We start from the raw sequence: 26,779 nt of genomic DNA, 5'->3' as shown, positions 1-26,779 counted from the left end.
TGTCACAAAATGACAGGCAAAGGAAAGGTGCTCTGTTTTCCTTGCAGATCCGGGTTACAGAAGCCACAACTCCTGCAACCGCATCATTACTCAGTTCTCGATCAGGTCAGTTGCACAAAGGCTCATTAAATATTTACAAGTGACATTTTTCTAACTTGTGACAACCAGGATCAAGATAACTATCTGTTTTCTACAGCCATTCTGTTCAACTAAGTTTGAAAAGTCAACCAGCAAGAAAAGAACAAATAGCAACAGAGCCTACAGGATAACAATTGCTAGGGTTTTGACCAGCTACAAATGAAAAATGTTACCTCTTGAAAGCCAAAGAAAATGGCCACAGCTAGGTTTCTTCAACAAATGTAACACCTCTCCAAAAGTACAGGGCACAAACTTCAGGACTAAGAACACAAAGGATGACTAAGCAATCAGTTTCTAATCACAGTAGTTGCTGGAGATTGTTTTGAAACGGAAAAGTATGGTAATGAGCTTATTTTTTTTTAACTGGGACATAAAGCAACAAGCAGAAGAAATAAATCTCACACACAGTAACACACATTTCCCACTAAAAGATGTCTCTGTAGAAACCCTCTGGAAGTCTATTTCTTTGTGTGTCATGTGCAAACACATTATTTGTGCTACCCAGTACCTGGTAATACAGTAACAAATCAAATTTCTTGCATAAATGAGATGCAAATCACACTGCTGTGTAGAAAAGCTCACCAAGATAAAACAGCCACCACGTCTTAGTTTGTATGTACAGACATGCTCCACTACTTGACAAAAAGGCTTCCACTACAGAAATTTCAGAGTTAAAAATAGAAGGTGTGCTTAAGAATTCTGACTTTTTCTTCCCACAATCCTGGCATTCTATCCCTTCACTGACATGAATACTCATGAAAGAAGTGGGATCTCCAGTACTGGAGACAGCCTACTACTAAAACCGCATAACTGGTACACTGACTACTTCTTGTACCCAGGGACTTCTCAAAGCACTAATTCAGCTTTCTTGCCTTTGCAATTCATGGCCTCTCTGCACGGGCTCTTACCAGGCTCCTACAAGCACTGTGAGTCCTCCCAGCAGAGCTGCGACAGGAATCAAACACGAAACAGAAACAAGCACAGAAAAAGGAGGTTTCTTACACCTTACACCAGACTGATAGAAATAACTGAGTGGCATTGAGCTGCGTTGCAGGCCCGAATAGCTCTGTCTCAGCACTGTTAAGAAATACTCCAAGTACTTCATTTAAATGCTCTGTCATTTGAAAACAAAATAACCTATATTTTTTCTCTTCCAATCTATCTCCATAAATACATAAAATAAACTCCTTGTTAAGGTCAAACACCTCTAAATGTCCCAGTTGATGTATGCAATCAGGGTTTGCCGAATACAGTTTACACAAGAGGTTAACATGGACAAGCAAAAGCTGAATGCTATTTACAAGGGACAGCATGGAAAAATACACATTGCCTAATTATAAACAAGGTATCACCGCGTTCAACTCAGTGGGAACAACTTCCATTCTTTAACACTTCCTCACAGAACCAGTACCTAGCCATGAAAAAAACCCAAGCCAGATGCTATAGGAATGCTAATTTCACACTTGATTTTCTCATAACCAAAATCACTCTAGTTATAGATTAACTTTGCTTCATAGAGGCAAAGCAGACTTATGAGCTGAATGTGCAACACACCTTTGCCACTGGTTATTTTTGCTGTAACTATATTTATTACTGATGCAGCCATTTGTGAATATCTACCCTATTGCAAAATTGCGATGAACACTCAAGATACTGCATCGCTTTTCAAACAATGTGATCTCAAAGTAGGTAGGTGTTATCTTTGTAGGAGGTCAATCTTTAAAAGCATGCTTGCAACTTTAAATAGAACGACTAGAAAAGCAAGAAAAATTGAAATTCTTGAGCAAATATTTTTCTTTGTTGGCATCTAATCCTATAACTTGTGCTAGCTCAGCTCTGTCCCCATCCTGAGCCAGGGGCAGAGATTAGCATGAGCCATTCAGCCGTAACTGAGAGGAGTTCTGGCAGTTCTGGCCACTCCATGTGCAGCAGTGACAGGAATCATCGCTGCCACTTCCACTCTGAGTTTGGAGCAGAAAGCCAGTTCCCAAGCTCCAAAGCAGACACTGTCATGAGCTGTGCTGAGCTCCACCACCACAGCAAGGTGCAGAAAAGGAGGTAACCACCAAACAAACAGAGGCTTAACACATTCACTCAAGGCCTCACAGATACAAAGAAAGCTTAAGACAATCTCCAGCTTTCAGCTAACAGGAAAATTTTGTGTGGACCGAACACAAACTGTATTCAGATCACTGCTATAGAAGCGTACCCTCACATCTCCCAGCAGTACAACAGGCTCAGATTGAACAAGTAGTTGTTTCAGGAATTAAAGTCAGAACTTTGTATTTAAAAAGATAGCACAATCTCTTGTGGATAAAAAGCTAAGCATTTCCAGTATGTCTAACACCACAGTATGCCAGTGACAGGGGCTAGGACACTAGTGGAAGCATTAACTTCAACCAGAAACAAATGCTGAACTGAAAGAACTGAAGCTTTCAGTACTACTGACAATGCTCAAAAAGAAAAGCATAAACAAGATGATCATTCCATGTGAGGAAGACCTGCAAAAACTATAAGTATGTTCTGTACTGGGCTCAGAGAGAAACAAGATATAGAATCCCACCAGCTTTGAAGGCAGGAAATAGTCACTGCTAATATTTTTCTTTCCCTGTTCACAACACATTGTATTACAGTGGGAATTTCACCAGTTCTCCATGCAACAGAATGAAACACCTTTAGTTGTGCATTTTTTTTTACTAGCAATACTAATAATTCTCGGTCTTTTTGACAAAAAAAAACAAACTTAAAATAAACGCCACTCCCACGTTAACTGAGAATCTTGGACCAGGGCTGTTTTTCACACACTGTTGCAGGTCTCTCACAAGTAACAGCCAAGGCAGACATTCCTCCATCTCCTCCTGATGGCAAACCTTAAGCATAGCACCCTAACAGGGCACTGGGATGAGACTGTTGATGTCATCATGGAGTCATCATATGTCAAATGCCATAATAACGAAGATTTAAGCACATGACCAACACAGGGTTTGGTGAGAGACAACTGATTTGATCACGATCAGTGGAGGGGCAGAGGCCAACGCGCAGAAACCTTCTCCAGGTCTGTGAAAGAGAAACGTCAAGCTCAGCACCCACTGAGGCCACTGGGTCTGCTTTAAACTGACTTAGTTAAGGAAAAATGACACCTTCAGAACAGAGGAGGGATGTTAACAGTGAGAGGTAATGAGGCTGTCAGGCCCCACAAGACAGAAGAGAGATTTTTCAAGCAGCCAAGGATATAAGGCTTGAAAATGGCTGAAGATGCAAAAGGAGACTCTCATTTACATATTCATCAGCTCAAGAATTAATACAGCTACCTGGGTTACCTTGTCTTTTAAGAAAGAAATCCAAATGATGATGAACAGAGAGAAAGCACACAAGAAAACAAATCAGATACACACACAGATACCGTATAGGTATCAAACATTTTATTTATTCTTTAAAGAAACTACAGCATTATACATGATTACAGAATTATGAAGCACTGTAAAACAAAAAAGGAATGAAGTGGCCTGGATCCAAGCACTAACGACCTCACACCTTTTCTTTCATACCACCATCACTCAGAAAAATAACATTATCTGAAAAGAAATAAAGAAAATTTAATCTTCAGGAATCTTTTGCCTTGTTGCAAGCCTGAACATCCACAAATGCATCCTAGTTGTGTTAAAATAAGCTGCAAAGACGTTCATTTCAGAACAGAATAGTTCATAAAATAAAACAGTGTCTGATACAGGGTTCTTGCTCTATCTCCCCAGAAAGCTGACAACTCAAGGCAACCATATATACTGGGAAGCAAGTGTGCTAAACCTGATGAAAAGCTGCTGAACAGTCAAAGACACCAGAAACATTTTAAAATAATGTTTTAATTTTTTTACTATGATCTCTATCAGTTACAGCTTATTTCCTTTTTGTTTTGTCATTTTCAATATGCACTACGATGTCATCACCCAATGGGACTATAGGAAACTTGCATTTCATCAAGGCTCAGTAATTTCTAGAGCATCTTGAGACTGGAGATACTGAACACCAAAAAGAAACCATTAGGATAAAAACTATTTTAAAAGACAGACTTGCTTCTCGCCTTCAGCTATTTATAAACAGTAACCTACAGCACCACCAGCTGAACTGCTCATGTAAAAGTTTGATAACTATTGTTTTAAAGAGGCTGCACAGCAGAAAGACCCAGAACAATGGTTGGTTGGTTGTTTTTCCTTCTTCTCTAGCCCAGTTTTTTTAGATATACTTGTGTAACAGAAATGTTTGCTCTGCTACCCAATTATCTTAGTTCTCCCCCAAAGGCCACAAGCTAGTGCTCTACCCACAGTAAAAATGTAGAATGCACATGCTCTTTAAGGGCTGAATCAAAAAGTTGAGTTTCCCAGTTCGCTTCTTCATTGTGTCTACCCAAGGGACAAGTCTAGTCCCTACACATTCTGTGCTCTTAACTACTACCAGCTACCAGACTGAGGTCTTTCTAAATTCTCCATCAAGTTATCCCCACATAAAATATCTTTCAGAGAGGTTCTTAAAGTTGGTGAAGCTTCCAGTCTTAAACAGGAAGAAAAAATTCCGTGCAAAACCAAAACAAAGCTACTAAACAAACTTTGCTTAGAAAGGAAAACTGCCTGACCTGCAGTACTACATGACAGTGTTCTTAACACACACGACCTCCTGCACCAACTGTTTGTGCAAACAAACTATGCAACAGTTTGCATGTATATGCTCTCATTTTTTGTCTCTTCACAAGCAGTGCCAGAGGACATCTAGTAGTACAGCCTATTCATTCTCTCAAAATCCCCAAGTATGGATACTGAGGCTGAAGACAAACCAAGCTCTAGCTCAAAGGCCCTCCACCCCTCCCCATTTTAAAAGGGCAAGGTAGGGCAATGCATGTTGTTCCTTACCTGCTATAATTGTTGTGGCCTGACGCCTCACATTGTTTTTATCTGTATATTCTCCATAGTCTATCTTCCCTTCAACATAGAGCCGAGAACTGAAAAAAATCAAGAATGCGGTTCTGGTCAGAGAACGGTATTGCTGTTTTCTCCTCTGTATCTGATACTGAATACACAGGCTTTTGCATCAGTTGTTTGTAGCTGGTCCGCTAACTTATTTTATGGCACTTTGTATAGCTCCTATTGACTATAATTGTTACATCAATCAATTATTAAGGCATTAAATCCTCAACCACATTTGCTGTTCACTTACCCCTTCTTCACATACTGATACGTAACATCCCTGAGGCCCGGTCTGAAGACAGAGATCCTGTGCCATGTTGTCTTCTGACTGATATCACCTAAGTTACATAAAAATAACAAAGTTGGATGCCAAATCCCCTTTCTGATGCAAGCCTCAGAAGTTAATTTCAACATGTTGGCGTTCTCAAATTATGAAAAGCTACTCGAAAATGGAAGTATACTAGAACTCAGTCTCCCACTCTGTACTAAAACTCAATGCTCCACTCACCTGTGTCCAAATGAAAACATTGTGAAGAAGCACAGTTCAAACTAAGAGGTCAGTTTTTCTGGAAGCCAGTGCTAGACTTTTTTTTCCCCTCACATACTCCACATTGAGCAAGTTAGAGAACAGGAGACATCTGTAGTTGCAGAATGATAGAAGAATCCAAGAGAAAATATACCATCTTTTTTTCTCCTCTTGGAATACAACAAGAATATGGAAGCTGCTACACTGCTGGCAACCCCAACAGTGAAAAACTGCTGAAACAATGCTCTTACCTCTCCTCCAGAGGAAGGTTAACATGCAGATCTTTGTTCAGTACATGCTGCTGGAGATCAGTAAAAGACACACATATACACCAGCATCTCTACTGACCTCAAAAGAACTTCCCTGCACCTGAGAAATTTACATGGCAGCCTGAAGACAAAGCGTGGTGCCACTGCATATGCAAACATGACCTCGGAACACAGCAGAAGCACGTTGCTCATTGCAGACTCACCTCCCTGGGTTACATCGCTATCCCCTGTTCGCCACATCTCATTGGTTGCAAGAGAGAATATGGTAACGGGATTTTTTCCTTCCACTTGCCTCATGATAGGGTCCTGGCCAACCCGACCAAGTAACTGAACACGATTCATGGCTGAAACATGAGAGAGTAAATACACAGACAGGTGAATCATTATGGTTCTAATCATGGCAAATCATAAGTCAGCAGGTTTTGCCAAGGGTCAGAACAACGACTTTCTGCACCTCCAAACCATCTTTCAAGCTCTTGTGGCACTTGGCTTATTCAGGGCCTGCAGATAGTTGATTGTGCCTGTTCTATTCGTTACCACTACTGAATAAGCTCATTTAGAAAGCTAAATGTTCTTTATTCTTTTTGCTCTTTTGTTATCTTTTCCACAGACACATCCACGTCACGAGACTATTCTGAATTTATGTTTTTTCATTGTGATAAAACCTTATATTCTTCTGTCCATAAAACAGTACCTTTAAAACAACAAGGTTACACTATTACACTCCATGCTCCGAATCAGAGGATCACTACTTTTTAGACAGGTACCAACATTAGGTGGACACAATTTATTCCTTCTCCTTGTTCAAGGGCAACAGAAGGAGGTCAGGGAAGCATCACTCTTGCACAATCAACACATGAACTGAATGGTAAAGTCTGAAGTGTACACCTGGAGCAAACCTCGCTGAGGCACCAGCACCCAAACAAGTCCCTCAGGCACATGAGAGTTTCAGAAATAAGCATGAGACACCTAAAGGCAGGTATTAGGAAACATGATTACAGCGCACAGGATTCGCTGCCATTGATAAAGCTCAACTACCTGCCCTTTACAGGTTGTAGTCCATGTCAGGGCTTTTTTCTTTCCCCTCTTAAGGGCTGCTTGACCTGACAAAGATCACACAAGAAGCTTCTTAAGGGTCTGTTTGTTTGAAACAACACATTCTTAGTTACTGCATTCAGGAGGTATCATTCTTACCTGTTTCTCTCTTGGCATATTTCAGCCATTCTACAACTGAGATAAAAACCACAAAGAGTAACAGCTAAGTTGTACCTCAGGAGCTACTTACATCTTTCCAGTACCAATGAGCCAACTGTTTCGGACTCATGTCTTACAAACTGGCGAAGCACCTGTAGGAACAGACATATTAGTTTCTAAGACAAAGTATCAATAGTATTCACATGCTTTTACACCTCCTTTTTTGAATGCTTACAGAGGTTTTCCAAGTATGTTCTTTTCCAGTGACTTACGGGGGTAGGTGAGGGAAGATCTGCTCAGCTAAATGAAGTCAACAGGATTACGGAAAGAATAACTGGCTAAACTGGGGTCAAAAAGCTGCCAGGAACAAAGATGGCCCAAAGGTATGTTTTCAACAATTATTTTTGGGACATACAGCAACTACTGCTTTCCTGTAATACAAAACAGAAGAGGGGGTAGGTTTGAAGTCAGGGGAATGTTTAATCTGATAGGCTTCAGGTTTTGGAAACACTGTTTTGACAATTTCATCAACTTTCTTCTTCACTCATCACCATGATGCACTGATAACCCCTCATTTCCAAGCAAGCAGCAAATCAAGGTCACAAAAGGCTGAGTGCTACAGCTAAACATGAGCGACAAAAAGAAAAGGAACTGACTTGATGCTGGCAAATATCACGTCCTAGGAGAAAAGCCCAGGAACACCTCTGCAACAGGCCCATGCACAGCAACTGGAAGAAAGCTCACTTCCTATAAAAAGTGACCTCAAAACTTAAGGGAAGTCAAGACTGGCAGTCTTGTGTTGAACAGAGGAGCTAAACCAGAGAAAACGCAACGTGCAAAGCAAAAGTTCTTTGGTACGCCTGTATGGTTCACTGATGTATATGCAAATAATCAAAGACTCATTCTGTGCACAAGCCAGACCTTGTAATACACCAGGTTTTCAGTGCTGCGGTAAATGCAGCAGCATCTACAGACGGTTCGTAGAGGAAAAGGTGCTGGCAGGTGGCCGAGCCCCTGACTGCAGAGATTTCCCTGCCGGGAGGCAGGGGATCGGGACCCCGGGTCACCCCCACAACCGATGGCAACAGGTAAAACCCGCTGCTGTGAAAAGAAAGTTATTACGAGCCCCACTGCTATCTGAGTCAGGGCAGGAGCTGCTTCTCCGCGCCGCCGACCGTTTCCCAGACGGGGAGACTTTCGGCAACGCCCCTCCCCACAAGCCCCTGGGGGACGCGCGGTCAGGGCCGAACTCCCGCCGGGGCTGCAGCCCGACCCCAGGGCTTGGGACGGGGCCGCCCCGGCCCGCGCGCCGCTCCCTCGGGGAACGGTTAAACCGTCACCCGGCGCTCCCACCCCGCCCCAACCCTACCTGCCACGCCGGTCGCCGCAACATGCCGCCGCCGCGCCTGCGGAGGGAAAAGCAGGGCTGAAGCAGCGCCGGAGGGAGCCCCGTCCCGCCCCCAGTACCCCCGGCCACACCGCCCGCACCTCTGCCCCGCAGACAGCCGGAAACGGAAGGGACGCCACGGATCCTGCGCAAAGAGGGTCCGGGCGGAAACTCGAGCAGGTTCCCCCCTTCCCCACGGCTGTTCTGCGGGGACCCGGGGGCGGGAGGTGGCAGCGCAGGGCGGGCTGGGCAGACCTTGTCCCGGGTGGGACGGTCCTCCCCACCGCAGCGCCGGCCACAGCCCCCCGGCGCATACCGGGGAGTGGGAGCGCTCGACTGGCCGGGAAGGGGGCACAAAGGGGAAAAAACAAAGTCACTCATAGGTAAAAGGATTAAAATCTTTATTGGCAGTTTCTGCTTCTTAAATATAGGCTGTAACAATTTAAAAGCCAGCACTGTCCAACGCTTAAAACCAAACTTCAGTAAAACCTGAGAATAAGCGAGTTCCCAACATTACACTCTCCCTCATAACAATACACTGTTCAACACAACTAGCACAGCCACGCATCTGGCAAGGACTCCGAAAGTTAAATTAATAAATATATAGACACTTCACATGCACAACTTGAAACTGACAAAAAAGCCTAAAGAGCCTTTTCCTATTTGCCTCGCCTTTGCTGACAGGCAACAGTTCACAGGCGGTTGCACCAGCAAGGTGCAAGGGCAGTAGGCACAGACCGACCTAACAGCTCACCACAGGTATTTACCCCAATTTCAGTGAGGAGTCCTTCCTAAACAACATAAAACTAAGTATCAGCAACTGGTCTGTGATAGTCAGTCATATGACTTTGTGCTCATTGCTGGAAGTTGAAAGTTTCTTCAACTTCCACAAGAAAGGCCTTGTTTAACTCTGTTCCTTTTACTCTTCATCCCCCTCAGTAAAACATCACTCCAATTGCATCCTGAGCCCACCAGGACTGCTATGTAACCAGTCTGTCTCCTGACGTGTAGTTGAAACTGTCTACTATAGTCCCAACCTCCTCACTCCTGGGAGGACCCAGCTCCAGATGCCATCTCCACATACAGCCACTACCTCCCCTGCAAAGACACACAGGTGGCCAGAGGGTTAAGACCACAAATACATCATCAATAATAGGGCCCAACTAAACAAAGAAGGCAGCGAGTAGAGGAAATGCCATCTTTTACCTTGTATGGCAAACCTATTCTTAGTCTAGAACAAGACCAGTTACACAATAAAGTAAACAGGTAAAAGACTGAGGACAATAATCTTAAATCCCATTATGACACTTCTAAGATAGTCATTCTTCCCTCAGCCAGCATCTCATCATAACTAGTGAGGGAACCAAAAACCACGACAGGGAGAACGAATATGGGGCATTGGTCTGTGCAGTCCCTCTGCTTTCACAGGGCCATTCAGCAGCCAGAGCTTTTCGGACAACACGTAAATTCAGTAACCCAAAGTAAAGCTAAATGAGCGACAGCTCTTCCCTCCCACCAGGCGTTTGCTGTTCTGCTTAGAAGAGGTTTCAGACTCTTGCAACTTGGCACTTCCTAAGGGCTGGTCCTTCATGAGGGTCTGGGCAAGGCGAGCTGCTTTAAGTTCCCTGCAGGGGGGAGGTGGAAGGAAGAGGAGAAGAAGAAAAACCACATTGTGCATGAATCCCCATGAGCTACAGAAGAAGACAACTATGAACAGTCGTGCACAAGAGGGTTACATCAGTACTCCAGCATTGCTGGAGAGCGGTGGCTTTTCACCTCTGATGATGACGTGAAGGTTACTGTACATTTCTCTGGAGTTTCTACTTGAGACCATATCAGCTTTGAAGGTTTACCAAAGAAAAACAGGCATCAGGTCAGACACCTAGAGTGGCACCAGTAGCTCAGTTTTTCTCCCATTGTTTCAGATATTTGTGATGGTGGAACCTGGATCAGTGCCACTCATGCAGCAAAAACACCTAATAAAGGCACATGCTTCTTTTCCACTGCCTTTTTCCACCCGATGCTTGCTGCTTTCCCAGAGTATGTGCTGTCCTGTCTACATGGAGAGCCTATTTCCCAGCTGACTCTTGCACTAAGGGGGGTGCTGGAGCAGTTCCTAGATCCCAGCACCTCAATGTGTTACTGCCAACAGCAGTGAGAGCAAGCAAGGGGAAAGAGGATAACTGCCACCACCTGATAGTACTTTTCCTTCTGTGCTAGGCCACTACCTCACTGCAATATCAATTCCTCATCTGCCCACTGGCTGCATATTGTATCAGTACTTTCCATCACCAGTGTTTGCAGTAAGTGTGCAAGTTCATTCACTGCTCTAATTGAGCCAGCTCCTCAAAGCCAGAGGTGAACCACAGCTGCTGAGTCACTACGAGTCCCTGCTACAGCCCTATCATGCTCCCAGCTCCAGGCAGAGGAGCTGACTGGGTACTTTTGCATGTTGGGTCTTCCAACACTACCACCCTACATTCAAGCCTGGTGATGACTTGTGGCACCCATGTCTTCTCCCCTTCATGCCCAAGGCAGCCCTACCTTTCCAGCATGGCTGTCTTGCACTTCTCCACATTTAGCTGCTTCTGGAGCTGCACAGCTTTTCCACGTGAAGGACAGAGAACCGGATGTTTAGTAAGAGCTGTGGCAGAAGGTCTTTCCACTGGGTCAGGATGGATCATGAGCTAGAAGGCAAAGGAATTCGGGATTTAATACTCCCTCTGTCACAGGCCAACTGGAAAAATCTTAATTCCACCATGATTACTTTCTCACCTTAAGGAGCTCAAGAAAACGATGAGGAAGCTTCTGGGGGATGGGTGGGAGATTGCCTTTGCGGATGTGGTGCCACATGGCCCCATTGTGAGGCAGTGGTGCTGTGCCAGCTGCTAGAGCTACTGTGAGTGCCAGGGCAAAGATGTCTGCCTTGGGCAAACAGCAGTATTGCTGCAGGGAGAAGATAAACAATTATAGAAAGGGAGTGTCTTCTTGTATTGAACAAAGGTGGGTTGGGATACCTGCTCAAAAAGAAGCAGCCATACGAGTACATGTATAACACTGCCTCCACCATCACAGTTAGCTGTTTTCTCTTCTTTAGGATAAAGACATTGACAGCAGGTAGTACTGGTAGCTAACAGCACTTCAGCTTTCATCCAGCCCACATTAGGATCACTGCAGCAAATCCAGAGGGTGGCCCAACAAATATGTGCCTGCAGCCTTCACCACAAGGCAATAAACTAGCCATGCCCAACTCAAACGAAAGGCTCCATGTGATATATTGACCTAACAGCTCATAAATCCACTTGCAGGACAAGATACTGTAACTTAAATACCTGAGGCGATGAACACATCCAAGCTGGTTGGTACATACCGATCCCCTTTTTGTTCACTGGTCAGAGTGGCAAAACTGCAGTCAATTTAAGAGGTGTGTTGTGCCTCCAACCTCTCCATGCTGCCTGATCAGTCCTTGTTGTACAAGGCATTTGTCTGGGTGCATGTATTCCTCAGCAATCACATCCAGCAGTTTAACTTCAGCCATGAGTAAATGAAATGTCTCCAAAATGATAAAGGTTTTGTCCCATTCATCCCTCAGAGTTAGAATAATTACAATAATCTGATGATAAAGTTACTTATGAAATATATTAAATATCTACATAACAAGATCTAAACCTATACTATTCTTAATGAAGTGTTAATTGTGCTGAGGTCACAGCCAGACCAGACACAAGAAAGAGGAGATGAGACAAGGAATATGCCAGACTAATGATTTCACAACAGCTGATCTCCCCCTGCTTGCCCACCACCGTATTCTCCCACTGCCCCACCAGTGGCTGTACCTCTTGCAAAATCTCATTGGCCAAAAATCGTCTGTCTCCTTCCTCCACCTGGGGGTTTGTTATGGATGTCACATGGCCAAGGTCACCTGAGACAGAATGAGCAACTAATGGAGCAAGCTGATATATATCACCCCCATAAATAAAAGCCTGCATTTTATAGGTACCAACAGAGCAATCAGGAAATGCTGAGTAAGGGCAAACTTGCCCCTAACTCAAATATTGGCTTTGAAACAAGCACATGAGTTTTCTAGGAATTGTCTCCCTAGAGGAATTACTTCTAGTAAATGGCAGAGGCATTCAGGACTATGCCACCAGTTTTGTACACAAGTCTCTTCAGCCAGCAAGAACAGTAATGAGCGACCCTAGTCTTAAGCTAGTTGATAAGTGGGCTAAAACCTACCTATCTTATACACCACACCAGAAGAAAATTCATCTTCACTGTCACTATCTTCCTGCCCAGCAGGGCCCGCAACTGCCAGCTTGTGACAGATGAAGATATTACCTGCAAGACAGGGAAGTTTAGCAAGAGTGTGATACCGGTAGCCCGACTGCAGCAGCTTGACAACTTCATAGAAATCTCACCTGTCAAGCGAGTTGAGCTTTGCAGACAGAAATTCCGCACATGCTTCCCACCTGTTAATCTGCTTTCTGCCTAGTTTACATATTCAGCAATACAGCTGACAGAAAAGAGTTGTATCTTGTGCATAAAATCAGTGCAATCGACTTTTCCACCCCTCCCTCTGCTCCCCAAGCTGGAAGTGTTATTTCAACAGGAAAGAGGAGCTCCGCTGTAAGGACATAATTATGTGACTGTGGGGGAGACCATAGCCCTGGAGGTGCCCATCTTCAGCTGCACAGAAGAAAGCTTGTTACTACTTTTTGCAGGAACTTAATCCCTCAGGGGAAGTACAATAAATATTCACTTTTCACTCCAGCTCTTACATTCAAAGGTCAAGTGTTGTGCAACAAGACAGCAGCAAATAAGGAAGTCCCTGTCTTCATTAGCAGCCCTACTTGCTCCACCTGTATGAAAGTGATTCCCATGAGCAAGGATTATGAAGATAATGAAACAGAAGTAAAATGCTGCCAACTATAAGAGAAAGCTGTTTTAGAGCAGCAGTAGTGGCAAGATTAAAAAACCCACAAGACATTCACCTTTTAGGGCAGGATCCTTTTTCCTTTGAAGCACTATAATAAGTCCAGTCAGAAGAATATTTTACAGGTCCTACCCCTGAAGAGTCACTTGGAGGACCCTCAAGGGACAGCACTATACTTACTAGGTTTGATATCCAGGTGCACAAGGCCAGAGTTGTGGATATATTTTAGCCCCATGGAGACTTGTAACAATATCTCTTTCAGCTCAGCTTCTGGGAAATACTGGCCAAGCTTCGCATTTTCCAGCAGCATGTCTTGGAGGCTCCCACCTAGGTGAAAATGGCCAGTCTGAGACCTGACAAAGATTTTATGGAGCAGCAGGTTTTAAAGAGCTTAGTAGAAACTATTGCCCAGAGCACCTGCAGACTTGCTAGTGACAAACCCCTACAAGCCCACCTACATGTGTTCTGGTGATCAAACTTGGACACCACCATTTGGCTTCAGCCTCAGAGCACCTTTGCCTCCTGCCTGCCAAGGACTGAGCAACTGCAGGTCTACCTACAACACCAGAAAGCCTGTCCTGCTAGTGATGCTGCTGCTGCTGCCGTAAAGTGATCAGTGGAAAAGTTAAATACTTTTCCCACACTAACAGGCAGAGAGCAGGCATACGAATGTGAAAGCAAGGAAATTAAGCTCCCGCTAGCAGATTTTTTGATTTAAGAACATAACATCTGACACAGAAACAGAGTTATGTGGGTTTCCATTAAGGTGCTCCAGCTATTTCAGGACTATCAAATATCACAGACTCTCTCCCCATCGGCCTTCCTTTTACCGCTTCTCCTTTAGTCTCAGATTTCATCCACTAGAATGCAAGAAACGCATCAATACTACTGCAATGATCACCATGTTTCATGGTTACCTTCAGTAGATTTGAAGTCATTACTCCAAACAACTATCACCACTCATCATTGAGCCCCAAAACCGCAGGAGCAGTGAAGAGCTACATATTTCCTTCCAGCTCCTCCGATAGAGCTCTGGTAGAAACCTATGGGTGTCTTTTCCAGTGTCTCCCAAAACCAGTCCATTTACAATTTACCCATTTACAGTTCACCTCAGATTTAGCTCTATTCCTCTGCAGCTGTTGAGCCCTTTATTCTAGCCAATACGCAAGGTGCCTTCATTTCAGCCAGGTAGCCATTATTCAAATAATTACTCTCCTTCATTAAGAAGGACTTATTGAGATACATGACACCACTTAAGTTTGCTGCTCTTGAGTCACTCCTATCAGGTTTTACCTGGGCAGTCCCAGACACAGCTTCAAGCATCAGCACAGGGAATACTTTTCCAGGCCAGCCAACACAGAGGAATAGTTTTAAAACCCCACAAACTGGAGGCTATTCACTACTTGTAAAACACTGGCACCATTCAGAGCTTTGTCTAAATATTAAGTAGTTACTGGATGATCTGTGAAACAGTAACCCCAGTGCAGTTTGCTTTGCTGTGGGCCAAAATGTCCCATATTTAAGTACAAAAGAAGATAACTGCACCCATCCTGAGATCTCTGCCTTTAACAAGGTCACAGCTCTTACCATTGCAGTGCTCATTTTGGATAATCATGTGATCATCCTCTGCCCATGCCGAGTAGTAGCGCACAACATGAGGGTGGTGTCCAAGGACAGCATGAGCATAAACCTCACGCAGTGCCAGCTGCCTAGAGAAGCCAACACAAAAAAGAGGTGACAGGGTGCCAGGGTCCTGCTTGGGACCACAAGAGCAGCTCTGCTTTGTAGCCTGGCTCAAGGAAGGGGAAGCAGAGGTGTTTAGGACTTTCTCTTGACTTTTTGGCTAGTGGATTGGCTCTTACAGCTGCTGAAGCAAAACCTGCCCTTGCTCAAATATGCTGAACAGCTGTCAAAAAAAATAGTATCACTGAACCAGCCTTTTGTTAAAGAGGCAAAGGCAGCTTCAAAGACTGCTTCAGCACGCAGGACAACAGTAGCTGGTCAATACAGATGTGAACAGTGCTGTCTGTACAGCAGGGAGGGACATACCAAAAAGAGAACTGTTTGATAGTTACTGTTTTAAAGAGACTGGCTGCACGGACCCAAGGAGCTCAGGTAAGCTGTCATCTCACTTTGCAATGCATGTGGTTTCTTCCCTTTCTCAAACATTTATATTCAATAGTCCTGAAGTGGTAACTCCCCCACTCTTCCAACTGTTATTTGAGAGTTTAACAGCAGCCAGTTTTTGCTCATGCCACCCCTCAGATACCTTTAGATCCACACTCCCTCCTTCCCCATCACACCTCCCAAGAACATGCCCATCATTTCAACTGGCAGTTTTTAGCTAGCACACTCACTCATCTGAGGATCCTGCCAGAGGCTTCTTGGAGCGTTTGATGGCATAAACACACCCATCAAGGCGTTTGATGCATTTGTAGACAGAGCCAAATTCCCCCACACCAATCTTTTCTAGTTCCAGAAACTCCTTCTTGTAGCGGGAAACCATGTTGCTCTCTTTCAAAGGACATCTCTACAAGGTCACAAAACCAGCAAAAAACACAAGTATGAGTTGAAAGACTTAGGTAATGGCATCCATCACGTTTTTAGATCTGTGTAGCACTTGCTCTTACAGAGCACCCGTGTTGCTCCTTCTCCCACCCTGGACATTCATCCAAGCACACATGTAGGTGCACGGTCAGTTGTTCTTGAAACACTACTTTCCACTTAGACGGTCAGAAAAAGCATCTCTAACAAAGGCCATCTTGGCCTGACTTGGCCAAGATTTGTTTTTTCTTGTTGTTGTTTTGTTTTTAAATCATGACTAGCCACAGAGGTAGAAATTGCAGCTAAGGAGAATTGTAGTCTAGTTGGCTGTATGTGCCTAAGCCTCCTTGCATTACTACCATCACATCTCTTCTCTTGGCAGCCCTGCCCATTTCCTAGACTCCTAGCCAATGGAGTCAGGGATCAACAGCAGACAACAACAAAATACTTGTCTTTTCCCCAGCTATTGCAGACTCAAGAAGACCTATCACCAGCCTTGGTAGGTGGAATTCCAGTACCTCTGGATTAGCCACACTCATGTACTGAGCTTGTGTTTAAATAAGAGCTATTGCTTATTTTGAGGTTGGGAGAGAAGCTTAGTGTGTTGGCTTGAGAGCTGCTTTAACCTGGCAGCTATGGTTGCCTGCAGCAAGGACATTCTGCATCAGTTCAGGCTCTCATCAGGTCTGAGGCACCAGCTGTTGACTAACAGCAGATTAGCGGGTCCCAGCATCTCAGTTTGTACTCTCAGTGATTTCCCACCAGGAGCCACTTTTCTACAAAGGGCTGAAAGCCTGAACAGCTGCAACATCATCATTGCTCCTGTAACGATCACTAGGGAAATAGGAGCTGCCGGCACTGCTTGTAGAGTGATGTTCGCTTGCAGGGGAGATAAGAAGAGATAAGCAGTGGAGCATGAAGTGAACAGAGTGAACTACATGATTTTTCATCATCCTCCTGCATCCCTTAGAGGGACAGTGGTTCACGTTGCACAGTGGTTTCCACATAACCATCACTGAGATTGATGCTAGTATATGGTATATGACCTTAAAGGGTGGAGGCAAGGAGCCAATAAGATATGGCCCATGTGAAATATCAGCCCTTTGCAACAGGTTGTATTTCATAAGGCAGCTATATTTTACAGCATCTTAAAAGCTCAGGGAAGAAAGATAACTCCTAGTACACAATTTTATAGCTATATTATATGCTAATTCTAATCAGTGCTCAAGCAGAATAATAATTCAGCAAGTCACAATTGAGGCTTTTGGGTTTTTTTAGGAAAATTATAATTGTAGCCTCGGATGTTACCTGGTACCACATTAGCTACACAGCTGGAGACCATGCAATGCCGGTCTTCTCAGCTAGAGGGTACCATTATGCTTCCAGTAAGCCTGATTACTTCACAATTGCAACGAACAAAATTCTACCTACCTGCAAAAGACACATACTTCTTTCAAGGGGCTACTCAGGAAAATTGAGATTATTTTTTTCTGTTATCTCATCTGAACACTACTTAGTTCAGACTTGGCTTGCCTTCCAGAAGCCAGCCAGATGAGTAGCTTTCCCCCAGATGAAACTGGGAAGAAGGAAGGTGACTGCAGGACGTGGGTTCCCACACCAGCTGCCCAGTCCTACCAGTGCAGTTGGGGGTACATGACACCTTGTCCCCTGCCCTGTGCAGCCAGGCCAACACAGCCCACCACTGAGGTTTAGCAGCAACAGCAAGAGAACTTGGTTCTGCATTTGCTGTCCTGTAGCTATGTGAGCTGTGGTGGGGTCTTCCCTTAGACCCCAAGGCACACAGGCACCCTCCTGCTCCAGCTGGACATTTTCCTACTGAAAGTTAGTACCAAATTTGCTGCCTTGCTTCAAGAGTTCACCATTGTGACTGTTGTGACTGAACCTCAGCCCTCAGTACTTATTCATGTCAGACTGTTCAGCTTAGTCTGTGTTTTTGCAGTGAAGGTCCATGTATTATTTGCAATATAGAAGCCATGTCCCATCCACATCCAGAGATGCTCAGTGCACTGATTCAGAGGAACAACAATATACCTGCTGTTTTTCAGACCACAAAGGTCAGCATTTGTGGTAACTCAATAATACAGTAATACAGTTCCCCCCGAGGAACCCAAATTATATTATATTTCCTAGAAAGACCTCCTGATCAAAATCAATACATTTTAGGATTAGTTGTCAAAGTTTCAGATCCGCTTTAGTACAAGTTTCCTTTAGAGACAGGTATCATTTAAGAGTTTGTTGTCTCAAACAAATGTTAACATAAATGGTTCAGCTTGGAATTATTCTGTCATTGGTATTCATCCTTTGTCTCGATGCCATGACTTATACTCCAATAGCAAAATAAATTTCATCAAGCACGAAATATTTACCCTTCTCTGTGGGGGTAAATACACATACTTACCTTTGTAGGTAGCTCCTGTTTTATCTGGTTTCTTGGATCAGGATCCCTCCTATAAGAGAAGTTTTAAAAAGTCTGGATGTATCACTTCAGGGCAACAATCCAACTGAGATTTGAAATTGCAACATTTTTCAAAAGCATCTCCAAACCTTGCTTCATGATTCAATTAAGGATATATTTTGTAGAGTGTAAATACACCATGAGTTTCTAGTTGAAGCCTTACAGACTGTAGTCCCAGGCTAGAAAGTCTGTTTCCGTTTAGAAAGCCTCCACTTCAGCCCACAGGACAGAGTAGTATCCTTCAGGGGCATCATTCTCCTGTCCACCTTACTAGTGGCAAAGGTACATGGGAGATGACCTTGTACAACAAGCTCCTATTCTAGGAGAACACTGTCCTGCTGTGCTTTTTAAGGGGAATCTCAACTGAGCATCTGTTATAGTTGGGGCTATGAAAGAAGCTGAACATTGTTGTAGCACACAAGTATTTGACTACATTTGTGGCTTGGTTAACCTAGACCAGAAGTGGAACTGCAGGTCAGCAGTAGCCTGCACCTATCTTAAAAGCTGGATTACATGAAAACATGCACCTAATTTCTTCCAGGGTTTGGGTATGTGCATAACTGAGTCAAACTCCATTCTACTCACGGTCAAGAAAGAGGAACAATTTTCTCCTACAGCCACAGCACTGGAGTTAGCTGGTGATCCCCTACTTACATTTCTGAACAAAGGAAATTATTTATCTTATTTATATTTCTATTACTTTCATATGTCTGCTAATGTTTGCTCTGCACCAATGAATGGTACGGAAGTGAATGATTCACTGTGAACAAACAAGTCCAGGTACTAAATGTCTCCATCATTACTTATCTCCTTTAAACAGTCTCCTTTCCACCTGTTACTTAAGAGAAGTTCACTTACAGCTCTCCTCTGGTCTTCCGCTTGCCATTAGGAGGAAAGAGCATTTGTCGATATGACTCTGGTGTAAAGGGATTAATGTTGACAAGAGAGGCTTGGGTAGAGTCATCCGAGTCAGCACCGGGAGTAAATCTCAGATGTCGGAAGCCTTTAGGTGGGACCTTTGTCTCATGTGAAGGAAAAGCTGCCTTTGATAACAGGCTCTGTATTGTGGGGAAAAAAAAAAAGTGGCAGATAAACCAGCAAAATGTTTTGTTGTTTCTATGTCAATAAAATATCTGGTCTCCTGCAAATCAAGGAAAACTCAGCTTTCTTCCTCAGGATAGCTGAATCATTAAAACCCTGAATAACTGATTTAATCCTGGCAGTTTTCTTCTCCTTCAACAAAGTGTTACATTCTTCACTAAGCCCTTTCAGCCTCTATTCCCTCCTCACTTTGGTGAGGCCTGCAGAGCCATTTTGGGAGGCAAAAGAGAAGCCAGGCACTCATCTTTCCACACCTACAGAGCCACAGAAATTGCATCATCAGTTGCATTAACATGGAAGATCCAGTTCTGTCACACCTGAACTGTTGCACCAGTTTGGTCAGGACAAGTTTGTCAGAAAGACAAGACGGGACATCACCAGATTTCCCTTTCAGTTCCTCAGCAATAAGTAGCATTAGAATAGGGGAAGTTTATAGAAGTATTTTTACAGGGCTACTGGCAAAATCATCAGGAAACAGTTCCCCTTGAGAAGAAAAATTAAATTTTCAGAAATTAAGTTCATAAGGAACCTCTGAATCTTCTAATCCACCTCCTCACAGAAAACAGGCCACTGAGCTTTACCCAGCAGCCCAAAGCCTTGGGCTGAGTAAAGCATAACTTCAGAGAAGCACCCAGTCTTGATCTGAAGAAGGGAAAAAGCCACTTTCCATGATGACAGTAATCTGATCCCTTCAGTAACTGTCAGCTTTTTTAAAATAGGGATGCAGCCATTTAGAGTCACTTTCCATAGAGAGCAGCAGGCAGCAGTAACTATGGCCACATTGTTAGTCATATGTGGCCATAGGACCACACTTCTCACAACATAATCAGGTTCCTTGATAGGAACAGAAATAAAATCCTAGATCAGAAGTACTAAAGGGACTGATTTTGTGTGCACCACTTAAGCAAAGGAGCAACCAGTCTACCAATAGAGCGGAAATAGAGGCCTGAAAGAGCTACATTTCACTGCAAGTCATGAATGCTAGAAGCCAGTGCGCACAACAGAAGTTATTAGGAACAGAGAAGCTGACCCTAAGTGTCCACTTGTATTTACAGAAGATAAAAACCAGGTGTATTATATCCTATGCAAGAAGTTCCACAGAAAATAGGAGCTAGGACCATTCTTCCAAGAAACTAGCTCTGTAGTTAAGTTACATTTTAGGACAGTGACACAGAGGAAGACAGGCTAACCTTCCTACACAAGCACACACTGACTTGTTACTCCTTCCACAGGGAATTTGCTATCCTGAGAACAAAGTCCTGCTTTCCCCAAGTTCTCCAAGCAACTCAGTTTCACACAAAAAGAATCAGCATCACAGGACAACAAGCTGCTTGCAAGCAATCCAGACTTGCCAGACAAAGCATGCCCCAGCCACAACACCATTTCCAACTTTCTTTGTCAAAAGAAAACCCACTTTGATCCAAAAATGCACTGAACAGAGCAGTCAGGGCAGCTGCCTGTCTCCAAGCTCCTCATGGAATGAGGAGCTCCTTGAAGAGAGATACATTTATCCTTCTGGGAGCAGAGTGTGACAGTGTGCACTTCCTACAGAGATGCTACAGATGTCCACTCCCTGAGCAGAGTGTGAGGGGTGCACAGGCAGCCAAGGCACATGGTTGCCCCCCCCTTTTTTTTTGTTGTCAGACTGGCCCAACAACTGCCTGGTTTTAACAACAGCTTGGACAGAGTCAAGACACTTGCTCCCACACACAGGTTTCTATTCACACCCACATAATAACCATTCCATAGTTAAGGAGCTCACAGTCCATGTTTTTAAGGAAAGAGTAGAAGGCTAACAACACCAACACAAAAAAAGTGCTTTCCACAGAGCTAGCAGCAGATCTCCTCACCACCCACACAGTGAAGCCCCGGTGATGCCACAGTCCCTGCCTGCTCAGACACAGATTGATACATGCCCTTACCTTGGGAGTGTATGGGGTGTCACACAGCTGCAGCTTTTTCCAGGTGACGTGCAGCGGTGTCTCAGCATTACCTCTGCTCTTGCTCACAGCCGGGGAAGTCTTCAGGGTGGGACTCACCCAAGCTTTTGTCCTGCTCAGGAAGATCTCACTGAGCTTTCTCTGAGGGCTTGCTGGCAGAGGACTGCTCTCTTGCCACTTCTGGAACTCGCAGCTCCGGGGTGGGCTGGAGCTCAGGGCATCCTCCACATGTACACTTCTGTCTTCACTCTCTTCATCAGAGCTGGAAAAATCCAGCTTCTGAATGAATTCATCACTGTTGTCCCAGTCATCCATTTCACCATATGAAATGGAACAGGTATAGCTGATACTGGCCTACCTTGTTAGAGGGAGAAGGGCAGAGAGAGAGAGGAAGGCAGTGTTATTTACATAGAGTAACCACTCTCTGCCTTACCTCAAAGGCATTGATTCTACTCACCACATGCATTCCCCCACTCCAATCCCACATACACAGAAGCCTTGATCACTCATAGATGTAATTTAGTGAGATTGGTTAAGGAACAGTACCCCAGGATCACCAACTACAAATCCATTCAGTTACCATTCACATAACAACAACAGATGCTGCTTTTCACCTTGTTGGTGCAAGGCAGGACTCAGAAGTCACTGCCTCTCTCAGTAAGCCTCCAAGGCAACTTCACCACCCAGCAATACTTCATCCACTACTCTCATCACACATAGAAACAGAGCAATCAAATCCCAAAGAACACCACACATCAGCCCTCCCCTCATCCTCTTCTACCTTAAATTTCTCAACTAGAGAAAAAGAACCCATGCTACATACAACTGTAAAAGCAGAGGGTGCCCCAAACAGTGACCAGGTGCCCCACAGACAACCCCTCTCCTGCCCTGGTGCATTTATAACCACCCCACACCATTGCTAATGGGAAACATCTGGAGCTCAGCAGCACCTGTGCACAGCTGCCTGTGCTTAGGGAAGTTGGTGGCTGAGGGGTTTCACTGTGGATGTGGGTTTGCTGCATCTGCACCCAACTCTGCAGAGAGCCAGGGCTCCCTCTGAGTCATCTCCTTGCTTCTGCACGCTCTTCCCTCCTCCAGCTTCCCTGGGCCTCCAGGGAGGTGATGTTTGCTGACAGCCAGTCTGCTCTGTTAATCCCATCAGAGATGCAGTCTTTGGGGGCTTTACTTGTATAAGCAATTAGTCTTGCGGTGACAGGGGTCCTGTGCTTCCTTCGTTTAAGTCTGAATTTCACTTCCTGCATTTAGATGTCTGTTAGTTTGGACAAGTGTTGCAGTCTGCACGGAGAGGTCGGCAGCCTCATTTATAATGTGCTAGACTTCAGGAGAGAGTCAGGGACCATACATGGGTCTTTGTATGAGTTCCCATCTTGAGGTTTCAAGGGACAGAAGTGAGAAGGTGGCTGCGATGGCAAAGGCAGCTCTGCAGGTAAGGTTGCTCCGTTGCTCGCCAGGAGTAGGTCAATGTCCCATCTTGCTGCACCTCTCTGTAAAAAACAGGAATCTTTCTGTGCCTTGGTGAGCCTGTGTTTTGAAGAGGGACCAGAGTAAACTTCAACTGGGAGCAAGGTTACCACAGCCTTTTCTTAGCATCAAGGAGAGCTGCTGGAAGGATGTGCAGAAATTGGACATGGAAGAGCCCCCAGCCCAGAGGAGATGGGGATTTGTCAGGATTGATGGGCTTCCCTGTGCAGACGTCAAGGGGAATTCCCACCACAAAATAAAGAGACATGTTGATCTGAGGTCACTTGGCCCTCCCAACCTGGTCTTTGACTGAAAAGTATGGGCATATGGGTCTCTGAATCATTAAATGTCCTGAGTTGGAAGGGACTCACAAGGATCATTGAGTCCAACTCCTGTCCCTGCACAGGACAACACCAAAATTCACACCATGTGTCTGAGGGCTTGTCCAGTCTCTTCTTGAACACTGTCAGGCTTGGGGCCGTGACACCTCCCTGGGGAGCCTGTTCCAGTGCTCCACCACCCTCTGGGGGAAGAACCTTTTCCTAATGTCCAACCTAAACCTCCCTTGGTATATCTTCCTGCCATTCCCTCGGATCCTAAGTTGCCTGTTAAGACTGAGACTAGCGATTCATTTGACACAGGCCACCAAAGCTGCGTGAGGAGAATGTGCCAAGAACTCAGAATTGGTTTTATTGCCACATCTGGCCCAGGGGTTGTAGTGTTTCTCCCAAGCACAGAGCCTGTTGCTGCCCTGCAGTCTCCCTTCTCCTGTCATGTGGCTGCTGCATCTCCCTGCACCTGACCTCCAGAGAGGTCCACAGGCCTGGAGGTGCCAGCACAGGCTGCTTCTGGCCATGAAAAGCTGTCTCTGCAGCATCTGGCCAGCTGAGATCCTATGATGGGACCACTTCAGTGCTGCTGTGATCTGACTGTATTAACCAGATGTTTGGTACTTGGAGCCCTGGATATTTTAAATGTGTCGCGGTTGAGACGGACAAATGACATAGACCAAGTTCTTCCAGGATGAAAGTAGTAGTGTTGCCACAAGTGCATTTTTATATAGTTTTACCAATTCATGTGTCTCTTCATGGTTGGTTACAAGTCACAGCAGCAACATCTCACCGGCTACCCTTGCCACCATCAATGCCACTCCCCCACTCCCTTCTCTCCCACGAGCACATCTTCAACATCCCCAGACACCCCCGCACTCCCATCCTTCTCATGGGTAGGCCTTAATATCTTCAAGGCTAATTTCTGTCCCCATGCCCTCCACCAGGGAATCCATGGACCCACTGTAGTCCCACACATAAATCTAAAGAAATAATGCTTTTATTCACCATAACTACATTTTGATTAATAACCCAGCAATGAAACTCCTTCAGACCACAGTTTTCAATCCCATCTGAAGCACTTTTTCCTATTTTTTTCCTCTAGTTTTAGAGGCAGTATCCATTTTTCTAAGGAGGAATGTGATAATAAAAAAGTTGGACTTGCTGTGCAAAGAAGGCCCAACTTGTTCATATTGGATCTTCTAACTAAAAGCCATCACATGTTCAGTTCATATTTTTATCTGGAGGACTACTCAAAGATCTGATGACAATTTTCTCAGGCTTCAGCTGGAGAATGTGTTCATTTTCTTTTGAAGGAGAGTGTTTTTCTCCCAAAAGGGTCATATTCTCTCCTGGCCTAGGCCTTTTCGATTTTTGGTGAAATAATAGAGTAGAAAATGTGCCTTTTGTTTTTTGCATATATCCAACAAACTGTGTGCCCCCTGCAGGCCCAGATTGCTGGCCAAAGCAGCGCAAAAGCTCTGGTGCTGCCAGGCCTCTTGTTCCTTTTTCACCAAAAGCCAGGAGCTCGGAGTGTGATGACATTTCACGTACCTCAGAGCCAGCGCCGGCAGCTTCTGCTCCCCATCACTGGCTGCTGTCCCCACACAGCAAAGGGGACCAGGAACAGCTCAGCATCACAAATAGCCCATGTGTGTCGCGGAGGAATTTTTATTTGGGATTTGTTTCCCCCGCTTGGATTGCCAAGGGACAGACGGACATTCATGCCAGCACCGCTGTGGCGATGAAGGAGGGGAGAGAAATGAGCTATCACTTTAGCATCACCGACGCACAAAGAAAAAAACCATTAAAATGAAGCTTGGCACTGTCTGTATGGTTAAAGCGAAGCATGTGGCGAAGTATTTGCAGAATCTGGCTTTTCTTTATACAGTAACAAAATATTGTGCAAGGTTTGGCTTTCATTTTTCTTTACCAGTCACCTTCCATGAAAAACTCCATCTGCTAAACACCACCTACGGTGGTTTATAGCGCTGCAAAGTAAACTTGTGCATGGGCTTTGTGAAACAAAATGCCCACTCGGTGTTAGAGCTGTCTGAAATGACGCTCACAGCAAATGGATGCTAATGGAACAAGAAAAAAAAAAGCAGAAAAAACCCAAAACCCACTGTTGAGGAAACCGGATGATGAGTTTCTTAATGGTGTATTGAACACTCAGAGCTACTCAACAGGAAAAAAGTTGGACAATTAAGGCTTTTATGACAATATCTTCCCTTTAATTGTGGTCTGCTTAATTGGGTAATCCAATTAATCAGAAAGTCCTAGGGAACCGAGTTAAACCTAATGACACTTAATGGCATTGTTGGTAGTGTAATGAGGATGGTAATTACACAGACATTGGCTGCCTGTGGATGCCTTGGCCATACTTGTGTCTCCATCTTTTGATCTCAAGCTGATCACGCCTGATCCTCTGAAAACTGTTTCACATCCTTCTATAGCACATATATACGTATATATATAGTATATACGCACTAGTATACACTGGATCAGTATCACTGACTCTCTCGGATTTGTGACTTGCAGCTTCCACTGCAGCAATTTGGGGGTGCAGGAGGCTGCCCCATTCCTGCCCTAAGGCTGCTCTGCTCAGCTCCCTTGGCTCATGCAGTAGGATGGACTCAACAGGGCTTCCGCTTAGCATCCCTGCTCAAACAGGCAGCTGGTCTGCACTGGGGTCACAGGCTGGGGGGGACAGAATACAGGCAGCCAGCTCTGCCCTCGGGCAGGGAGTGACACATGGAGAGGTGGGTGTCTTGCCTTAGGGAGCCCCCAGTCATATAGAATCATTTGGGTTGGAAGAGACTGTCAAGATCATAGAGTCCAACCATTAACCTAACACTGGCACTAAACTGTGTCCCTAAGAAGCTCATCTACATTTCTTTTAAACACCTCCAGGGATGGTGACTCAACTGCTTCTCTAGGCAGCCTGTTTCACTGCTTCATAAGCCTTTATGTGAGGAAATTTTTCCTAATGTCCAATCTAAACCTCCCCTGGCACAACTTGGGGCAATTTCCTCTTGTCCTATCACTTGCTACTTGGGAGAAGAGACCAACACCCTCCATGCTACAACCTCCTTTCAGGTAGTCGTAGAGAGTAATAAGGTCTCCCCTCAGCCTCCTTTTCTCCAGGCTAAACAGCCCCAGTTCCCTCAGCCGCTCCTCATCAGACTTGTGCTCCAGACCCTTCACCAGCTTTGTTGCCCTTCTCTGAACTCTCTCCAGCACCTCAACGTCTGTCTTGTAGTGACGGGCCCAAACCTGAACACAGGATTCAAAGTGGGGCCTCACCAGCGCCCAGTACAGGGGGACGATCCTCCCATGCACACTCAGGAGCTGGCCCTGGAGAGCACAGAAGCCGGGAGCCCCCTGCCAGGCTACCCCTCGGTTATTTCCAGCTCCTTCCAGGCCCGCTCCACAGTCCCAAGTTCTGGTGTCGGAGCTACCAGTATCGCGCCCCCGCCAAAACGCGTTCGGCTCCATGCCACGC

At 45.0% G+C, this 26,779-nt stretch overlaps 1 protein-coding gene across 3 annotated transcripts; it reads right to left on the bottom strand.

The window, feature by feature from the left end:
• Positions 1-3,545: 3,545 nt before the first annotated feature.
• LOC102094628 (WEE2 oocyte meiosis inhibiting kinase) lies at positions 3,546-26,752 on the bottom strand. 3 transcript variants are annotated; one of them, XM_065038719.1, is made up of 16 exons: positions 21,446-21,821; positions 19,281-19,480; positions 18,366-18,414; positions 15,760-15,932; positions 14,990-15,111; positions 13,583-13,729; positions 12,706-12,807; positions 12,306-12,391; positions 11,245-11,415; positions 11,014-11,156; positions 8,452-8,488; positions 7,174-7,234; positions 6,092-6,232; positions 5,344-5,431; positions 5,040-5,128; positions 3,546-3,713 (listed from the first exon to the last, which is right to left on the bottom strand). In XM_065038719.1, exons 1-16 carry the CDS (start codon positions 21,776-21,778, stop codon positions 3,667-3,669), a joined length of 1,989 nt encoding a protein of 662 aa, XP_064894791.1. In that variant the 5' UTR covers positions 21,779-21,821; the 3' UTR covers positions 3,546-3,666. The 3 variants fall into 3 exon arrangements, with proteins under 3 accessions (XP_064894791.1, XP_064894799.1, XP_021136973.2); XM_021281298.2 differs by lacking the exons at positions 3,546-3,713; positions 5,040-5,128; positions 5,344-5,431; ... (1 more) ...; positions 7,174-7,234; positions 8,452-8,488 and adding exons at positions 8,854-10,094; positions 22,287-26,752; XM_065038727.1 differs by lacking the exons at positions 11,014-11,156; positions 11,245-11,415; positions 12,306-12,391; ... (5 more) ...; positions 19,281-19,480; positions 21,446-21,821 and adding an exon at positions 8,571-8,610.
• Positions 26,753-26,779: the final 27 nt, after the last annotated feature.

Source organism: Columba livia, chromosome 1 (assembly GCF_036013475.1).
Source record: "Columba livia isolate bColLiv1 breed racing homer chromosome 1, bColLiv1.pat.W.v2, whole genome shotgun sequence".
Classification (NCBI taxonomy): Eukaryota; Metazoa; Chordata; class Aves; order Columbiformes; family Columbidae; genus Columba; species Columba livia.
Note: the sequence above shows the minus strand (reverse complement) of the source record. Positions and strands in the feature narration are given on the sequence as shown.